The 16009-nt window shown below is 40.9% G+C and overlaps 1 protein-coding gene across 1 annotated transcript; it reads left to right on the forward strand.

Moving 5' to 3' along the window:
* The first annotated feature begins 502 nt into the window (after positions 1–502).
* Positions 503–15817, forward strand: LOC139736208 (uncharacterized). The gene is made up of 4 exons (XM_071646941.1): positions 503–639; positions 1658–1886; positions 9438–9563; positions 14376–15817. Exons 1-4 carry the CDS (start codon positions 505–507, stop codon positions 15815–15817), a joined length of 1932 nt encoding a protein of 643 aa, XP_071503042.1. The 5' UTR covers positions 503–504.
* The last annotated feature ends 192 nt before the right edge of the window (positions 15818–16009 follow it).

Here is a 16009-nt window from a genome sequence, read left to right on the forward strand (position 1 = left end):
TTTAAAATTTTACGGGGAAATAAAGCTTGTGATTCAACGAAAGGTGAAATGCGTTCTTCGTCTCCGAACTTCGCCTTGCAACTAGAGCGGTGCAGAGCATGACTTCAAAGCGTATACATGTATAGTGGAATGCTAGACATCCCATTGTAACGCTTTGAACCAAAACATGTGTTTGCATGAATTACGAAGAGTTGTCTCTCGTTTTCTAAAACCTCCCTGGGTCAACTAAGACGGTGCAAATTTTCATTAGCTAACATGTGTAAAGAGGGAGGAGAATACGGGTCATAAAATAACAGCACAGAACTAAAACCTGAAATGACATTTTAGAGGAGTGATTATAGGATAGCGTGCTCGAGACTGGTAATATGGAGAAACTGCTCGCAAACTGCACGATTGTTAAGAATCTTATTTGATTATTCTCAACAAAGATGACAAGGTTATATAATTAAACCTTATTACAACGTTTATATTTTCGCTTCTCTTACAAATCAACTTGCAGTGTACATGTTGCATCACTGCGGCCGGACCATTCGCACTGCGGGGGACCTGATCCTGTCCCAGGGGAGTCTCTACTACCCACCCAACGCAAACTGCACCGTCACCATTCAGGCCGTCGGGGAAGGATCGGTACTCTTGCAGGTAGGTGAGCTATTTAGGAGGTTACCCCCGGTGGACAGACTGCACTGAGGAGATGGCATGCGAACGGACCATCCTATGGTCAATATGACTTTTCAGGCTGGACTAAAGAACTAATTCTTTGCTCGACATGCTTGTGTCTGCATATGGCCAAAAGTATTTCAGTAATTTGACAGAATTGCACACAAAATGTGGAAAAGCTCGCCCATAGAGAAGGCAAGGCCTGCCGATGATAATAATGACACGTGAAACACTGTGCAGAGCTGTATATGAATCTTACTTCAAATAAATCTGTATTAATGTCCAGGGGAATGTTTTAACAGCTTATAGTTGTTCGCTCATATTCTAAGGAGTAAGTTTATAATATGTTGTTAGAATATAACGTTTAGCATTCAAGACCCATGAGTTGTGCATTATGCTGTTGTTGCTTTTGTTGTTGTTTGACTCATTGCGCTTCATATCTGCCTCAAGCTGTAATTCATCTTTCCTACTGAGTGGTGGTTCACTGTTCTGAACAAAGGGCAAAGGTGCCAAGCCAATCTATTTTGATCCATGCAATGTAAACGGGACAGCTGTTCTGTGATATCATTATTGACACCTGTCTACTGCGAATCAGCTGCACTATACTGGTATCACTGTATAGCTTGTTTGCAGGGAAATGATAATGGACCAAACTTTGTCTGTACATTAACAGAAAGGGAAGAGGGAGTATGGGAGAATAGATTTGACACCAGACACTCTGGATACATTCGAGAACAGTATTCGTATGCCGCAGAGCTAGTGAAGATTGATTGGTCCTTGATTTGCATTCCGTTCGTTACATTGAAGGCTATAAGCTACATCATTAACGGTATTTCAATTAAGAGGCACTCCTTTCCAATGCAATATGGGCCCCTTATATCAACCCGTATGCTCTCCCGTGCTTTGCCAGTATGTTATAGTGCATGAACTCTTTTCACGTACATATCTCATCTAATCCGCTGTATGATTCCCTCCCCTATCACTGAACTTTCTTTTTCAGCTGAAAGAGGTTGACCTCAGGTCAGGTGATAACTGCAGCAGGGACTACCTGGAGATAACCCACATCCAGGGGCGGGACGAGAGCGGCGCTCATGTCACCAAGAGACGGATTTGCGACGGGGACGCCCCATCAGAGGTGGTCTCCATGGGATCCTACCTCCAGGTCCGCATGGCAACAGATAGTCACCTGAGCGGGCGCGGCATCGCTGGGATCTTTACTACGGTGTCTGGTAAGGAAGTAAATTCCGACGATTACCGCTGCCACAGAATTTGTCCAGTTTCCACCTCAGTAGTAAGAGACTGTCTTCATGCAAGTTCATGGTCATCATTTTCGTGTTGTCATCGAACAATTACATATGATATTATTTTGTTCTTACAACATCAGACTTATGAATCATAAAATATGATTTATGAAATATACATATTAATGTATTTATGACGTAATGGTTTCTAATTCATGCACATTATTTTATACACATTATGAATATACCATATTCGTAGGACAGCCCACAAACATGAGATCATCAGATATGTCCCTGCTTGTCCAGGACGAGCTCGGTGTTTTAACCATGGATGGGAAATAGGAAATTGATAGTCTTTTCTTTTGTCGAAGTTTTATTTTTTAAACGGTTTTTACTTTTTATTTTTTAAAGACATTATAATCTTTTCTCCATTTGAGTGTCTTTTTTTTTTCAACGGCTTTGCCTTATCTTCTTAAGACTTCTTGAGGGAGATAACAAATCGAACATAATTTGAAGCTTGCATTCGATAGCTTAGCCTTAACCTCTTTAGTCCTTTTTCCTTCTTTTTTTTTTGGGGGGGGGGGTGGGGGGGGGGGGTGGGGGCCTGAAGATTTTTTTTTTTTGGTAGTTTTCTTTATCAATGGCTTTGTCTTATCGTCTTGAGATTTATTGAGGGAGGTAATAGAACATAATGTGAAGCTAGCATGGAGTCATTTAATACTTCTGTAAGACGCAATATGGATGCGTTAGCAACGACTTATAAAAAGCGAAACTTTATTCGCCAACCCATCACAAACGCGACAGGCAGCACCTAACGCACATCCATAGATACAACTTGGCACCTTTATGCTATTACAGATCTATCGGGAATCGTCAATTTGTGTCCGCAGATATAGACGGCAATGTCGAAAATGGAACTGTTGATGCTGAGAGAGCATCTCACTGTGTTGGAGATACAGTACTCGAAGACCTTCAGATTCCCCCACAGGTGGTCGGCGAGATTCCGCAACTATCGGTTCGCAAGACGGTATCAGCATCTGGAACCTCATCGCATGGAAAGGTTCTTTAACCCTCAAGTTGCTCGGGTGCCGTGGAACTGGTTGATGATGCCGCACATACATAGGCCATCTGAAAAAAAAAAACCACACCTACTGATGAACGAACTGGAAGTAGAGCTATGTAGTGGAGAGAAGCAGAGACTAGCCAGGCGCGTGGAAGGGTTGGAAGCAGCTGATATATCATACCATGAACGTGGAACAGGCCTACCAGAGTTTCAGTTGTCACATCAGACCATGAACTAGTTGGAAAAATCATCACAGCATCCAGCGATGTCCCGTGCAAATCAAGGCATAACGAGACTGCACTGAGAACTTGTGGAACGCTTATCGATTCTCATCGCTTGAACACTGTCAAGATGATTGAAGTTCATGAACGTAAACATATTGAAGAGATCGTGAGTTCATTGCTTTTCAACACCATCTGCACGGACACGCATCCGAACGTCTACCTTCGGGCAGTCGTTGCAGTGTGCTATTTTCAAGAACTGTATTGTTAGCATACACGCCTACAGAGAAATTTCGTGTCACCCGCTCAATGTTCGTACACTCATTAAGTATCATCGTCTTTCATGGGCAGCTCTTGGCGCAATTTAATAAACGTGATAGTGTTCTCACGAGCCCTTTTGACAAAGACCGAATTCGAAAAATTTTTCGAAAAAAAAATGGACCTTGTGAGTAAGATTGACTGTAAAAACTCATGAAGAGTTGAGACATGACGGGGGAGGACAAGGACTTAGTGCGATTTCGCATAGAAGCTGGCCCACTGAGATTCCTCTCTCCAAAAGACAAAACAGGCATCAAGATGATCGTGAGTTCGCGCTACAAGGGACAAATTCTTATTCATATGCGATGTTACACACGATCAAATGACATTGAGATGGACAGACCGACTGAACAGGGTGTTGCCATGACGGCTGCTGAATGGTGAGCTCTTTGTGAAAGGAGAGAGAACATCGCTGAGCTTCTCCGGTCTCATCGCGAAGACGTTGAAGGCGCCCTTCTTCCTCTTTTGATGGAGCTGACCATGCAGCAGAGGAATGAGGGAAGAGGACGCCTTCACTTCAAGGGTCCGTGGCAACGGATTAAACTCAAAGAAAAAGAACTACGCGAGGAACCCGACAGCCATGTTTAAAAGTCCTCTATCGATTACCTGACATAATTTCCGTAAAGCGCGTAAAATATGACGGTTTTCATCCATTGACAGTTGCACAAGGAGATTGTCCTACCCCACCTCATCCCTCCCTAGAAGCGTACAATATCCCCATACCACTCTTCACCCACTATCACATTTCCCACTGGGATGAGGCTAGAGGCTGTTGCACACATCGCTTAGAACAAGAAAGACGATGGGATCGACACACGAGTCTGAGCTATCAGGTTCACTGAACATTTAGCGAATGAGGCAAAATTTGAGAGATATTATTTTTTTTTTAAAGCGAGTCTCGATGTGACGTCATCGCAATAACAAAAGGTTGTCGACAAAGCTTGAAGTAGTGTGTGTAAACTTGTCCGACAGGTGCCATCATCAGCACCTCATTGCAATGATGATCGTCAAGACATGGAGATACATGTAAGTGAACGTGATGTTGATTGTAACGTGGGTACAGTGAATGTTGTAAAGAAGAACAACAACAACCATGTGACCCCACCGTTACGCCTTCTCAAATAAAAGCAAACTCAATTTCCCACGAGAATATGCCGAGATATTGTAAACTTACGCTTTCTCATACAGGTCCTCCTCATGTTAATGTCCAACTCTACTCGGACGATAATGATTTTGACGATCAAAATTATTAGAGATTGCTTATCTCCTCCACGACAAGGTGGTCGTGTAAAATCAAAAGAACTTTTCAGGAAAACGAAGATGTTCAAGACCATAAAAAATAAAGAGAGGTGGGAAGCGTAAGACTAAAACCAAACATTTACCGAACCCTCTATACCGATGATCATGAAGATGCAAGCTTTGAATACAGTCCTGGAGATATATTGTCACAGTCCAGTTCATCACGGTACAATTACCCCTCCCAATCGCCCCCTCAATGTAAATAAACGGCTGGAGATGCCTCGGGACCCAAGAAGTATGGTATGATTTGAAAAGTACCTCCAAACCACTGAACTCCATGAGAGATGTCATTAAACACCTAGATGTAAGTCAGTTGAGCTTTCCAAAGAGTGCTAGCACCTAAGCGTCTCATAGTTCTTGCTGGTCGAGACATGGAAGCTTTGATAAACGCAGGTCCGCCATCCAAATGTGTATAGTGTTTGTACCTTACAAGTAATCAACACTTACATGTGATCTCTGCCATAAGATGATTCCTGTGTAAGTCCAAATATTGTCTACAATAAATTGTCCAAGATGGGCAAAGATCCTCGATATCACAAAATGTCTTAACGTCTGTCGGGCTTGTCAAACGACAGACTGTGATGTCGAGAAAGGCGAACGTTCTGTTAGAAACAATTTGATTACATACACTTCATGTAACGAACATTTTCTGTCTGAACTGTGCTTTAAGTTACACATTATTTCAACATACCGTGGTAAGTCTGTGAACCATGATTAGCTCATGAAACCCGGAAGTGGCACCATAAGATAAACTGCCCCTTCCCAACCAACACACTTTTAAAAACGCGGCGCCGCGCCAGCCCTGCTGTGCTGGCGCGTTGCGCGTCAAAGTCCGTACTATTGTAAAGGCACTGAAAAAAAAAGCAAGGAAAGAACGTGACAATGGAAACCACAAGCCATGCACGAATTCTTATCAAAATGAGAAAGAGAACAAGCCTAATTAAAAGAAATATATATTTCTTGATTTCGAGTGCACGCAGTAAACGGGTTTACACACAAGGGATAGTGGTGAAGAGACGTGCGCCCTCTGTGGGGCGAAAGGCATGTTTCCTTCCACGAGAAAAACACATCTTACAGAATGGTTGTTTATAGTGAGCAATATTACAATGCTATACCGCTCTGCAACATGGCACGCAACACCAGAGCTTACGACTCTTACTTTTTGCCAAATGAATTAAAAAGAAAGGGGGTCATTGAGCTGTAGGAAGATCCTCTGTTGAAAACATCAGGTCCACACATGGAGGTGAAGGATACTAGCAGTCTATTTTTTCAATGCCGTTGTCTAAACTTCTCGGTCACCCGAGGATAATCCATTCAAATCTCCCTATTATTGACCGCATTTATGGGTTCGTAAAGTGCAGAATTACTCCTGCGTGCTACAGCCTCTACATAATAATCATGCTGTCAATTTTATTTATGCTGAATATATATATATATATATATATACAATGTTATATATTTGAGAGTTGATTTCCGCACATTCAAAAGAAAGAAATGACAGACTTTTTTCTCCTGATAGTTTATTTTATCAAATAAATAATTCGACAGTGTGATTTATATCATTGCAAACTGCTACTTCGCACTTGTAATACTTAATACTGTAATTAAGTTTGTGTGTCTACATGTTTGCTTTTCCATCATTGTGTACAAAGTTGAGATAAATTTCTTTAATAATTAATAGTACGATGAAATGATAAAAATGATCACACATTATGAAAATATCAAATGACATGATGAAATTATGAAAGGAGGAATGAAAATGTTCTTTACCCACGTCTTCATCATATTTGACGATTATTGATACATTGATTGACACTTTATACGGTTGTTTGTTTTTAAAGCTTTACGTTTACTAGTAATATTTCTTAATGCTATACATGTTTCAGGAGTCCATTGAATGTGTTTGGTATTTTAGGTTTCTATACATATGTATTTGATTTTTGGTTTCTGTACAATGATATATCTTTGTGTTGGTATTGTTTATACATTAATTTCAAGTGTGTGTGTAGGCCTGTATATTTAATGAAAACATGACAACAAAAATGAAACACTGTGAAACAACTTTGTAACATGAAAACGTAATTTATTCTTGTTCATTAAACATTCTTTACAAATGAATTACAATCCCTTCAAAGTGCATTCTCCTTCAAAATGATACTATTAGTTGACGGTACATGAACAGTGTGTGTGTGTGGGGGGGGGGCATGGCTTATCTTACACAATTATGTTTCGTGCGAGAATTGTCTGTGGCATTTTAGTCTATATATTAATACTATCATAGCTTACGTTACAAAGTAAAAGTTTTCATTGACATTTAGACACGTTACAGTTTTCTCGTCGTATGTAATAATTATGTACATTGTACATCAAAGATAAAAACGCTTGACACAAGAATGAAATCTTTACCAATCATGAACACACAAAGACGAGCATAAATACACGTTGCAGTTATTTTACAGTTAGAAGTGTAGTGTCAATGTTGCTCTAATGGAAACGTAAATAAGATGAATGAATGCGCTCCGCGTCTGACTCTAATTATATTGCGTGAACAACTAAAGAAACAGTTTTCAGTGACATTTAGATGCGTAACAATCTTCTTGTCATCCATACTCTTTAACATGTAGGCCTATATCAAAGATAAGATACACTCGATACAAAAATTAAATCAAAAACAAACAGACACACGCATGACTGACTGTATGGGAAATATTGCGTGGACAATGTTGTAGAAAAAAAAACAGGTATTACACATCCTTTATCAGACTAGCTTCCACTCTTCAATACTTTTCGCAATTTGTCTTATGATAGAGTGAAAGAGACACCGTATTATATGGGTAGCATCGCGTTGTATTTCCGATTAAACCAGTCATTAGCTTTCTTGTCCTTTCCGAACACATCCAAGACATTCTTCCCAGTACATGTACATGTATTACCTAAAGAACACTTGACAAGATAATATTGATCACACACAATAGAAAAAGCACCTTGAAACACATTATTTACAATTAAATTTCCAACTGGCTTTATTTTTCTCAAAAAAATTGACAAAGTTTGTGCTATAAAATGCTGGGGAGTTTCCATATGAGTCTAAAAATTAACCCTCACCTTTTTCAGAGTAGAAAACAACCATATGGATACCGGGACTACTGCTATAGGATCAGTGTTTACAAGAGAGCAATAATGTTTGTCTTTTACTGTTACTGGTAACATATCCACGGAATACACTCCTTTGAAGTGAGATTGTGTAGCGGGGTGATTTTTCAAGACAAACTCTATAACCATATTTGCTGTGTATCCATTGTGATACAACATCAGTTATTTACGTTAGTTAAAAAAAAAAATCATTTCTTAGTTCTAAAATCATAAATGATCTTTCTGCTCTTGTCGATCTGGATGAGACTTTGCGATTCGGAGAGGACTAAGCAATTAAAGGAAACCAAAACCCAAAGAGCAATGTGGATTGAATGAAAGCAGTAACATTATTAGAACACAACAGGGAAAGTTTGAGGTAAATCGGACAATCGATGCAAAAGTTATGAATTTTTAAAGTTTTGGTGTTGTAATGACTGGATACGGAGACTACTAGAGTTTATGACATCATGTATGGACATCAATATAAAGAAAATAATATATAAAGAAAATTCAACATACTTTCATTTTTCTAGCTTAATGAAAGTCCTTGACTAACTTCTTTCAGAAAGCAGGGGGAATGATATTACCCTTAATATGTCAGTAACAATTTGATGGAATGTGTAATTTTCATGAAAACTGAATTTTTGTGGAATTCTTCTTTTCTTTTCTTTATATTGTTGTCCACACATGACATCATAAATTCTAGTAGTCTCCTTGTCTAGTCATTACAACACCAAAACTTTAAAAATTCATAACTTATGCATCAATTGTCCGATTTTCCTCAAACTTTCACTGATGTGTTCGACTAATGTTGCTGCTTTCACTCAATCCATACTGTTCTTTGGGTTTTGGTTCCCTTTAACGATACCGTAGTTTCAAGGGCTGATTGAAACATTAATTTCAGCAGACAGTTTTCTGTTGTAATGAGCTGTATATGACAACCATCGGGCATGCCTGGTGTGAGGTCAAAAGCTTGCAGAGTATATCATTTTGCATATTAATCTCTATTTATATAAATCCCTTTGTCCGTGAATAAACGATAAGCTTGAATTTTACTCTGTCCCTGACAAGGTTTAAAGTATATAGGGTGAAGCGCCCTCAGAAATACAGTTTCTCCATCCACTTTCACGGAGATATACGTACGTCAACTTTGTTTAAATTTATCTAAATATTCTTCGTTTAAAAAAAGCTCCCTCTGAAATATTGTTAAAGTTCAATAAGATTTGGTAAATTGCTGTTGTGTGCGTTGATTTAAAAGATTTGTCTTGAGTTCATTAAAAAAAGACAATTTACCCAAGCAGGGATTATGCATTGATATCAAATTGTAGCATCCCAACAGATAGATGTTGGCATAGCAACATGAAATGATGAACATAAAAAGATGTATGCCATGACCTTAGTTTTTCACTTGTAAATGTTGTAAACTACAATCCTGCGAAATCATAGAATATCATAAGATGGAAGACGTACTCCAATGATAGGTGTGTTTGTTCTCTCATCATGCAGACATTGCCCTGTGCCTGAGCTACGACACGTACCAGTGTGACAACGGGCGGTGCATCCCGTCCATTCTACGATGTGACTCGGTGGATCACTGTGGTGACAGCTCGGACGAGACTACCGGATGCATTGGTGTGTAATAGTATAGTAGGTGCATGATGGCACCCTCAATATGGATATCCAGGGCTCAATTTCTTGAAAATGATTGCAAACTTTTAAGATGCAATGAATGCAGCGCCTGAAGATTCAATTCCACGCTATGTGCAAGTTGGCGTTAAAGGCATGCAAAATACAGTTCTCATACGCCTACAGAAACTGTTACATTTTTCTCTAAAGAAGAGAAAAATGGTGTGAAATAACGCTTTGATAAAACAATTTCAGTCGGTTAACGATGAAAATGCGAAGTATAAAATTGCAATGGAAGAGCATACCCGATAGTGGTTGCGTTATATACGGGAGGTTTTATATTTTATTGCATCAATGATATCAGGCCGTATGTATAGCAGTATCCATCGATCATCACGTATACTAGTAACGTTCTACCAACATACTGCTGAATGGGGAGGGCGCTTCAGGAATAAAAGTTGTGTACTGCGATCAAAATTGATTGACACTTTTGATCTCAAAATACTCCAAAACAACTCATTTTTGGAGCAAATAGCATCAGCCAGACAAGTTCCTTGGTAGACCATTTTTGTCTCGCCCACCGGAGGTGAAGGCGAGACTAAGGGATCCAAATGGCGTCCGTCCGTCGTCCGTCCGTCGTCCGTCCGTAGTCCGTCCGTCGTCCGTCCGTCGTCCGTCGTCCGTCCGTCGTCCGTCACAAACGTTAAAGTTTACCTGCAAGACTCTCTTATGATGCATAACTTGGCATCTGTTACAGCAATGGCAGCCACACTTGGGTGATAGAAGCACTAGGGGTATCTTCATGTTATGGTGTTGTCAGAGGTCATGTGATGATGTCAAAGGTCATTTGAGGTCATATATTAAAGAGTATGTGCAAGACTCTCTTTTCTATGTTAAAGTTTACCTGCAAGACTCTCTTTTGACAAATAACTTCACATAAGTTGCTTGGATTACAACCTAACTTGGGTCATAGATGCACTGGGGGTACCTTCATGTTATGGTGCCGTTGGAGGTCACAGGATAAGGTCAAAGGTCATTTGAGGTCAAACGTTAAAGTTTACTTGCAAGACTCTCTTATCACATGTAACTCGACACATGTTGCTACAATGGCAATCAAACTTGGGTGATGGATGCACTGGGGGTACCTTCATGTTATGGTGCCGTAAGAGGTCACATGATAAGGTCAAAGGTCATTTGAGGTCATACGTTAAAGTTTACTTGCAAGACTCTCTTATCACACGTAACTCAGCACATGTTGCTACAATGGCAATCAAACTTGGGTGATGGTAGATGTCTCTTGGGAAGTTGAAGGTAACCACAAGGTCAAAGGTTACAGACGAACTTTTAGGGCCCAATGTTAAGTTTTTAGGGCGCATTTCGTTTATGGCTCATAACTTTTGATCCCTTTGTCCGTTTGTGACCAGACTTGGATGGAAGATGTCCCTTGGGGAGGTGAAGGTCGTCACAAGGTCAAAGGTCACAGACAGGGGTCAACAAACTTTTAGGGCCCAATGTTATGTTTTTAGGGCGCGTTTTGATTGTGGCTCATAACTTTTGATCCCTATGTCTGTTTGTTACCAAACTTGGACGGTAGATGTCCCCTGGGAAGTTAAAGGTCATCACAAGGTCAAAGGTCACAGAAAGGGGTCAACAAAATTTTAGGGCCCAATGTTAAGTTTTTATGGCGCGTTTCGATTATGGCTCATTACTTTTGATCCCTTTGTCCGTTTGTGACCAAACTTGGATGGTGAATGTCCCTTAGGGTGTTGAAGGTCACCACAAGGTCAAAGGTCATAAGCAGGTCAATTAACTTGTGGGAGTTATAAAAAATATTAATTCCTTGTACGCGAATGGGCGAGACACAATTCGGCGATTGCCTTGTTTGATATATCGCAAGCAAATTCCAAACGATAGCTGATGAATTTTTGAGACCTTTTTAAATCATGGTTTAACCTTAATTAAAGCTAAAGAACAGAGTAACTTTATGGTCGAGGTTTGATAGGAAAGTTTTGGAAGTCTAAGTTTTCACTTGGTAAGGAGGCACTGGATACTATTTGTCACGGGATGTGGCAGTAATATGAGATTACGATGTCATGACCCCTATAAAAGTGTTAGAAGACTGATCTTTACACACACATCTTAACATCATTTCCTTTTTTGACGTTATATCGAAAACAAAAATTTCGTGTCTTTCGCGTCAAGACCTTTTAATATTCAAGTAGCCATTTTAGGAGTAAAAAGGCAGCTACCGGATGTATTAATAACAATGATAATAATAGTAATAGTAATAGTAATAGTAGTTATAATAATAATAGTAATAATAATAATGATAATAATAATACGGTCCCGTTTATCCAGGGGAGCCTATTCAGTGTTGCTAATACTCTACTATAGAGGGCCCTGCCTTTAGTATTACCCTAGCGTTGCCAGGTAGCCCCTTACAGGGTGCTGTTCGTTATTCCGAAGGTTCGCTATTCCGAAGTTTCGTTATTCTGAAGGGTCGTTAATCCGAAACACGCAAATTCCCTATACCTACAGGTTCGTTAATCCGAAACTGAAAAAGGGTTCGTTAATCCGAAAATTTGTGGCGTTATTCCGAAGGTTCGTTATTCCGAAGATTGGTTAATCCGAAAATGAAATTCGGAACAATGAACCTTCGGAATAACGAATCTTAGGAATAAAGAGCCTTCGGAAAAACGAACCTTCGGAAAAACGAGCTGTAACCCCATTTACACACCTGGATCGAGAGAGACATGCTGGGTAAAAACATCTTGTCCAAGGACGTGAGCATTGGACAGGATTCGAACTCGAAACCTCCGATTGAAAGACAAGAGTCTTATTCATATGCCACAGTGCCCCTAGTATCGCAAGGGTTGCTTATTAATCAATCTAGATGATTTCTGTGATATTTTTATTTACAAACCGGAGAGAGAGCAGTGAGTTAGTGGATACCCCACTAAAACCATACTTGCAGCGAAATTTTAAACTTTCAAATTCCGTAACTTTTATTCCAAGTCCGATTTTACTCCATGTATTTATACACAGTCAACTTGAATGTTATACGTGGAATTGTGCTTTAACGGTGTAGAGTGGCTCTTAAAAATGCCCACGGCTTATCGGCCCTGTTCTGGCAACTTACAATAATTGCAAACTTCTCGATGAACCCCAGGGACCCCTTGCTTTGCAAGCAATTTGCAATGATTATAATGTGGCCATGCTGTCATGAGCATACTACGTAAAGACGGGATAGCCCCGTACCTTCGTAGGAAAGGGTAGTAATCTATGCATGCCATGTGAACTCGTGAGGCATTGGAATTCGGGTGCCGGCGGTATTACTTCCGCGTCTTCAGCTACAGGTTCATGTTACATCTCGCGGTTCATGTCTGTGATAAAAAGACAAAAACGAAACTACTGTATAAGTAGCCATTTCAAACACTGGTTTCGGATATCAATAGCAAATAGATGAAAAAGCTTCCGGACAGACTCCACACAGTCATGCACCAGCAGATTTTAATATCTTGCAGTACATTACTTTCGTATCATATGGGCATCCACTGGTCTGATTTTTTTTTTCATTTTGCAATGAATGTGCATGCATAGTGTGATAAAGCTAGGCAAACTCTTGTCTGTGAAATCTACTGAGTATTTCCTTGGATTGATAGGGGACACACACACACAAACTCCTCTCCCACTCTATCTCTATCCCCCCTCTCTCTCTCTCTCTCTCTCTCTATGGATCTCTCCTCTCTCTCTCTCTCCTCTCCCCCTCTTTCACTCTTTCGCGCTTTGTCGCTCTCTGAATTGCACCTCACATTATAACTACATGTATGCTTTTATGTCGCCGCATTAGACATACGCAATAAGTTATGACTCACCTGTAAAGTCTAGAACTTTCTTCTGTCTTTGTATCGAGGAAGAAGGTGGCAAGGCAGAGTTTGCAGTCAACCCTCTGCACCGTTCATGCACCAGATAACTATATGAAGGGAGGAACTGTAGCGTTCCAGGCCAGCACGTTCATTAAAGGACAAGTCCACCTTCATAAACATAAGGATTGAGAGAATGTAGCAATATTAGTAGAACACATCATTGAAAGTTTGAGGAAAATCAGACAATCCGTTCAAAAGTTATGAATTTTTGAAGTTTTTTTGCAGTACCCGCTGGATGAGAAGACTACTGCAGTGTATGAATAACTTAGATGTCACATGCGTACAACAATATAAGGAAAATATAAAGAGAATTTCACAAAATTCCATCTTTTGAAAAAAATACACATTCCCCTGACTCGTTACCGATAAATGTTATAGGTAATATTATTCCCCCTGCCTTTAGAAAGAGGCAAGTCAATTGCTCTTTCATTATGCGAAAAAAAGTGAAAATATGTTGAATTTTCTTTTATATTTTCTTTATACTGTTGTACGCATATGACTCACAAGCTGTAGTAGTCTCCTCATCCAGCGGTTCCAACGCAAAAATTTAAAAAATTCATAACTTTTGCATCGATTGTCCAATTTTCCTCCAACTTTCACTGATGTGTTCTACTAATATTGTTGCATTTTCTCAATCCTTATGTTTATGAAGGCGAACTTGTCCTTTAAGTCTGTCATCTCTCCTTATACTCACTTTTGAAGATTATTTCCCTCGCCACTTGCACATAACATTATGATCTCATACATAGTCATGTGTTGTGCGCCACGTGCATTTCATGATTAAGTTGCATGAGCTAATGTGCACTTCGAGAAAAGTTCCGCTCAAGTAATGAGGTTGACGTGTCATCGTAATCATGAGTCTATTTTCCTCTCTGTTTCTTTCCATGAACAGACGACCTCCCCTTTTACCTCGGGGATAGGATCCTGGAGCATAAGGAGGTGATTTTCATCGGCATGGCAACGCTTTTCACGGCGGTCTTCTCCTTCATCTTCGCCATCTGCTGCACCAGGGACTCCATCAAGAAAGTCAAGCGCCAAATTCAGCGGCTCAGGAAATCGTCTGAGGAAGAGTCGATTCCCGTTGAGCGAACGTTCGACGAGGAGTTGCGGCAGGCATTGATGGCTAATGCGTACGACAGACGCGTAAGTCAGCCGTATGACACAACTCTGAATACCATCACGGGTGGGGAGCTGGCGAGGCAGCTGAAATCGCAGCTACAGCAGATTCAGAAAGGCCCTGGTGACGTAACGCGGCCCAACAACTCCCAGCATGACGATGCCTCCAATTTCAGTCCGTTCCAATCACACCACTACAACAGAGCCAACAGCAATAGTGAAATAGTCAAACTACTCGACTCTGAAAATAACGTAGTTTTCGCTGGTGTGGAGAATAAAGCCAGCTCCTCCTCGAACTCGCCATCGAGAGCGAGGAAACAGGACAAACCAGCGCCTCCGCTGCCGAGTGTAGTGGTGACTGAAGATGGAGATCAAAAACCTCAAGTGGTGCTGTTTCACCCATCTGATGCGAGAGAGGCGTCTCCCGAAAGCATGCAAAGTCTGTATCAGAAACGTCCCTCCAGATTTCAGGTCACGTCCGTTTCAGAGGACGACAAGACTAAATCTCCATCCAAACAGCGCTCCCTTTCTCCATCCAGGACGGTTGGTTCGAGATTCAGCATCTCCAGGGTACCGGAGGATGCTCGCCTGAAACCCAAATCACCGGAAACATCGCCTCCATCCAAATCTTCGTCCAAACAGCCTTCTGTTAGTGCAAGCCATCAAAGCGAAGGAAGTCAGTCGCAAAGAGGAAAGACTCCGACAAAAACAAAGCAATATCTAGAGGTCACCCGACCACGCAAGGGAACGCTTGGTGCAACTCAAACACAGCTGGAAGAAATCTCTGCCAAGTCGACTGGCAGTCGCTTTACTGTGGAGAAAGTCAAAGAGGAGCCCTCAACGTCAGAATGCAATCCCGATGCCGGCAAAAAGAAACCGAACCTGCCTGAGCAAACCAAGAAGTCAGCAAGTCTTTCCCCAGCTAAGAACCAAGCTAGCCGTTTCACTGTGGTGAGAGTGGACGATGACAATACTGCACCCACGCCCAAATCGTCTAGTACCTTACCAACGTTTGAAAAGCAGTTCGAGTATTTAAAACCAACAACCGTACCCAGAACAGCCCAGCGAAGAGGAAGCGATGGAGCAATAGGCGAGGTGAAAAGATGCAATGAGGACGAACCAGATTCGGCAGTAACTATACACGGTTTGCCCACTCACACCAGCACAAAGCTGTGGGACCATGTTAGCAGGAGGTATAAGTATGAAACGCACTTATGAGTCGTCCTGCCAGATACTTTCATGGATGGGGAAAGTTGTAAACGAGGCAAACATGTCCCTGTTGGTCAACGGCATTACACTGCGTTGAGGTGTCGGTTGGTACTATGCATTTCATAATTCCTAGACCATAATGTTTTATACCAGGCTAGAACTACGTCATAAAGAGTGCAGGATGACATTCGTATGTGACAG

The sequence above is a fragment of the Diadema antillarum genome, unplaced genomic scaffold (assembly GCF_040938485.1).
Source record: "Diadema antillarum isolate AM-2024a unplaced genomic scaffold, OU_Dant_1.0 seq00000633_RagTag, whole genome shotgun sequence".
In the NCBI taxonomy this organism is placed as follows: domain Eukaryota; kingdom Metazoa; phylum Echinodermata; class Echinoidea; order Diadematoida; family Diadematidae; genus Diadema; species Diadema antillarum.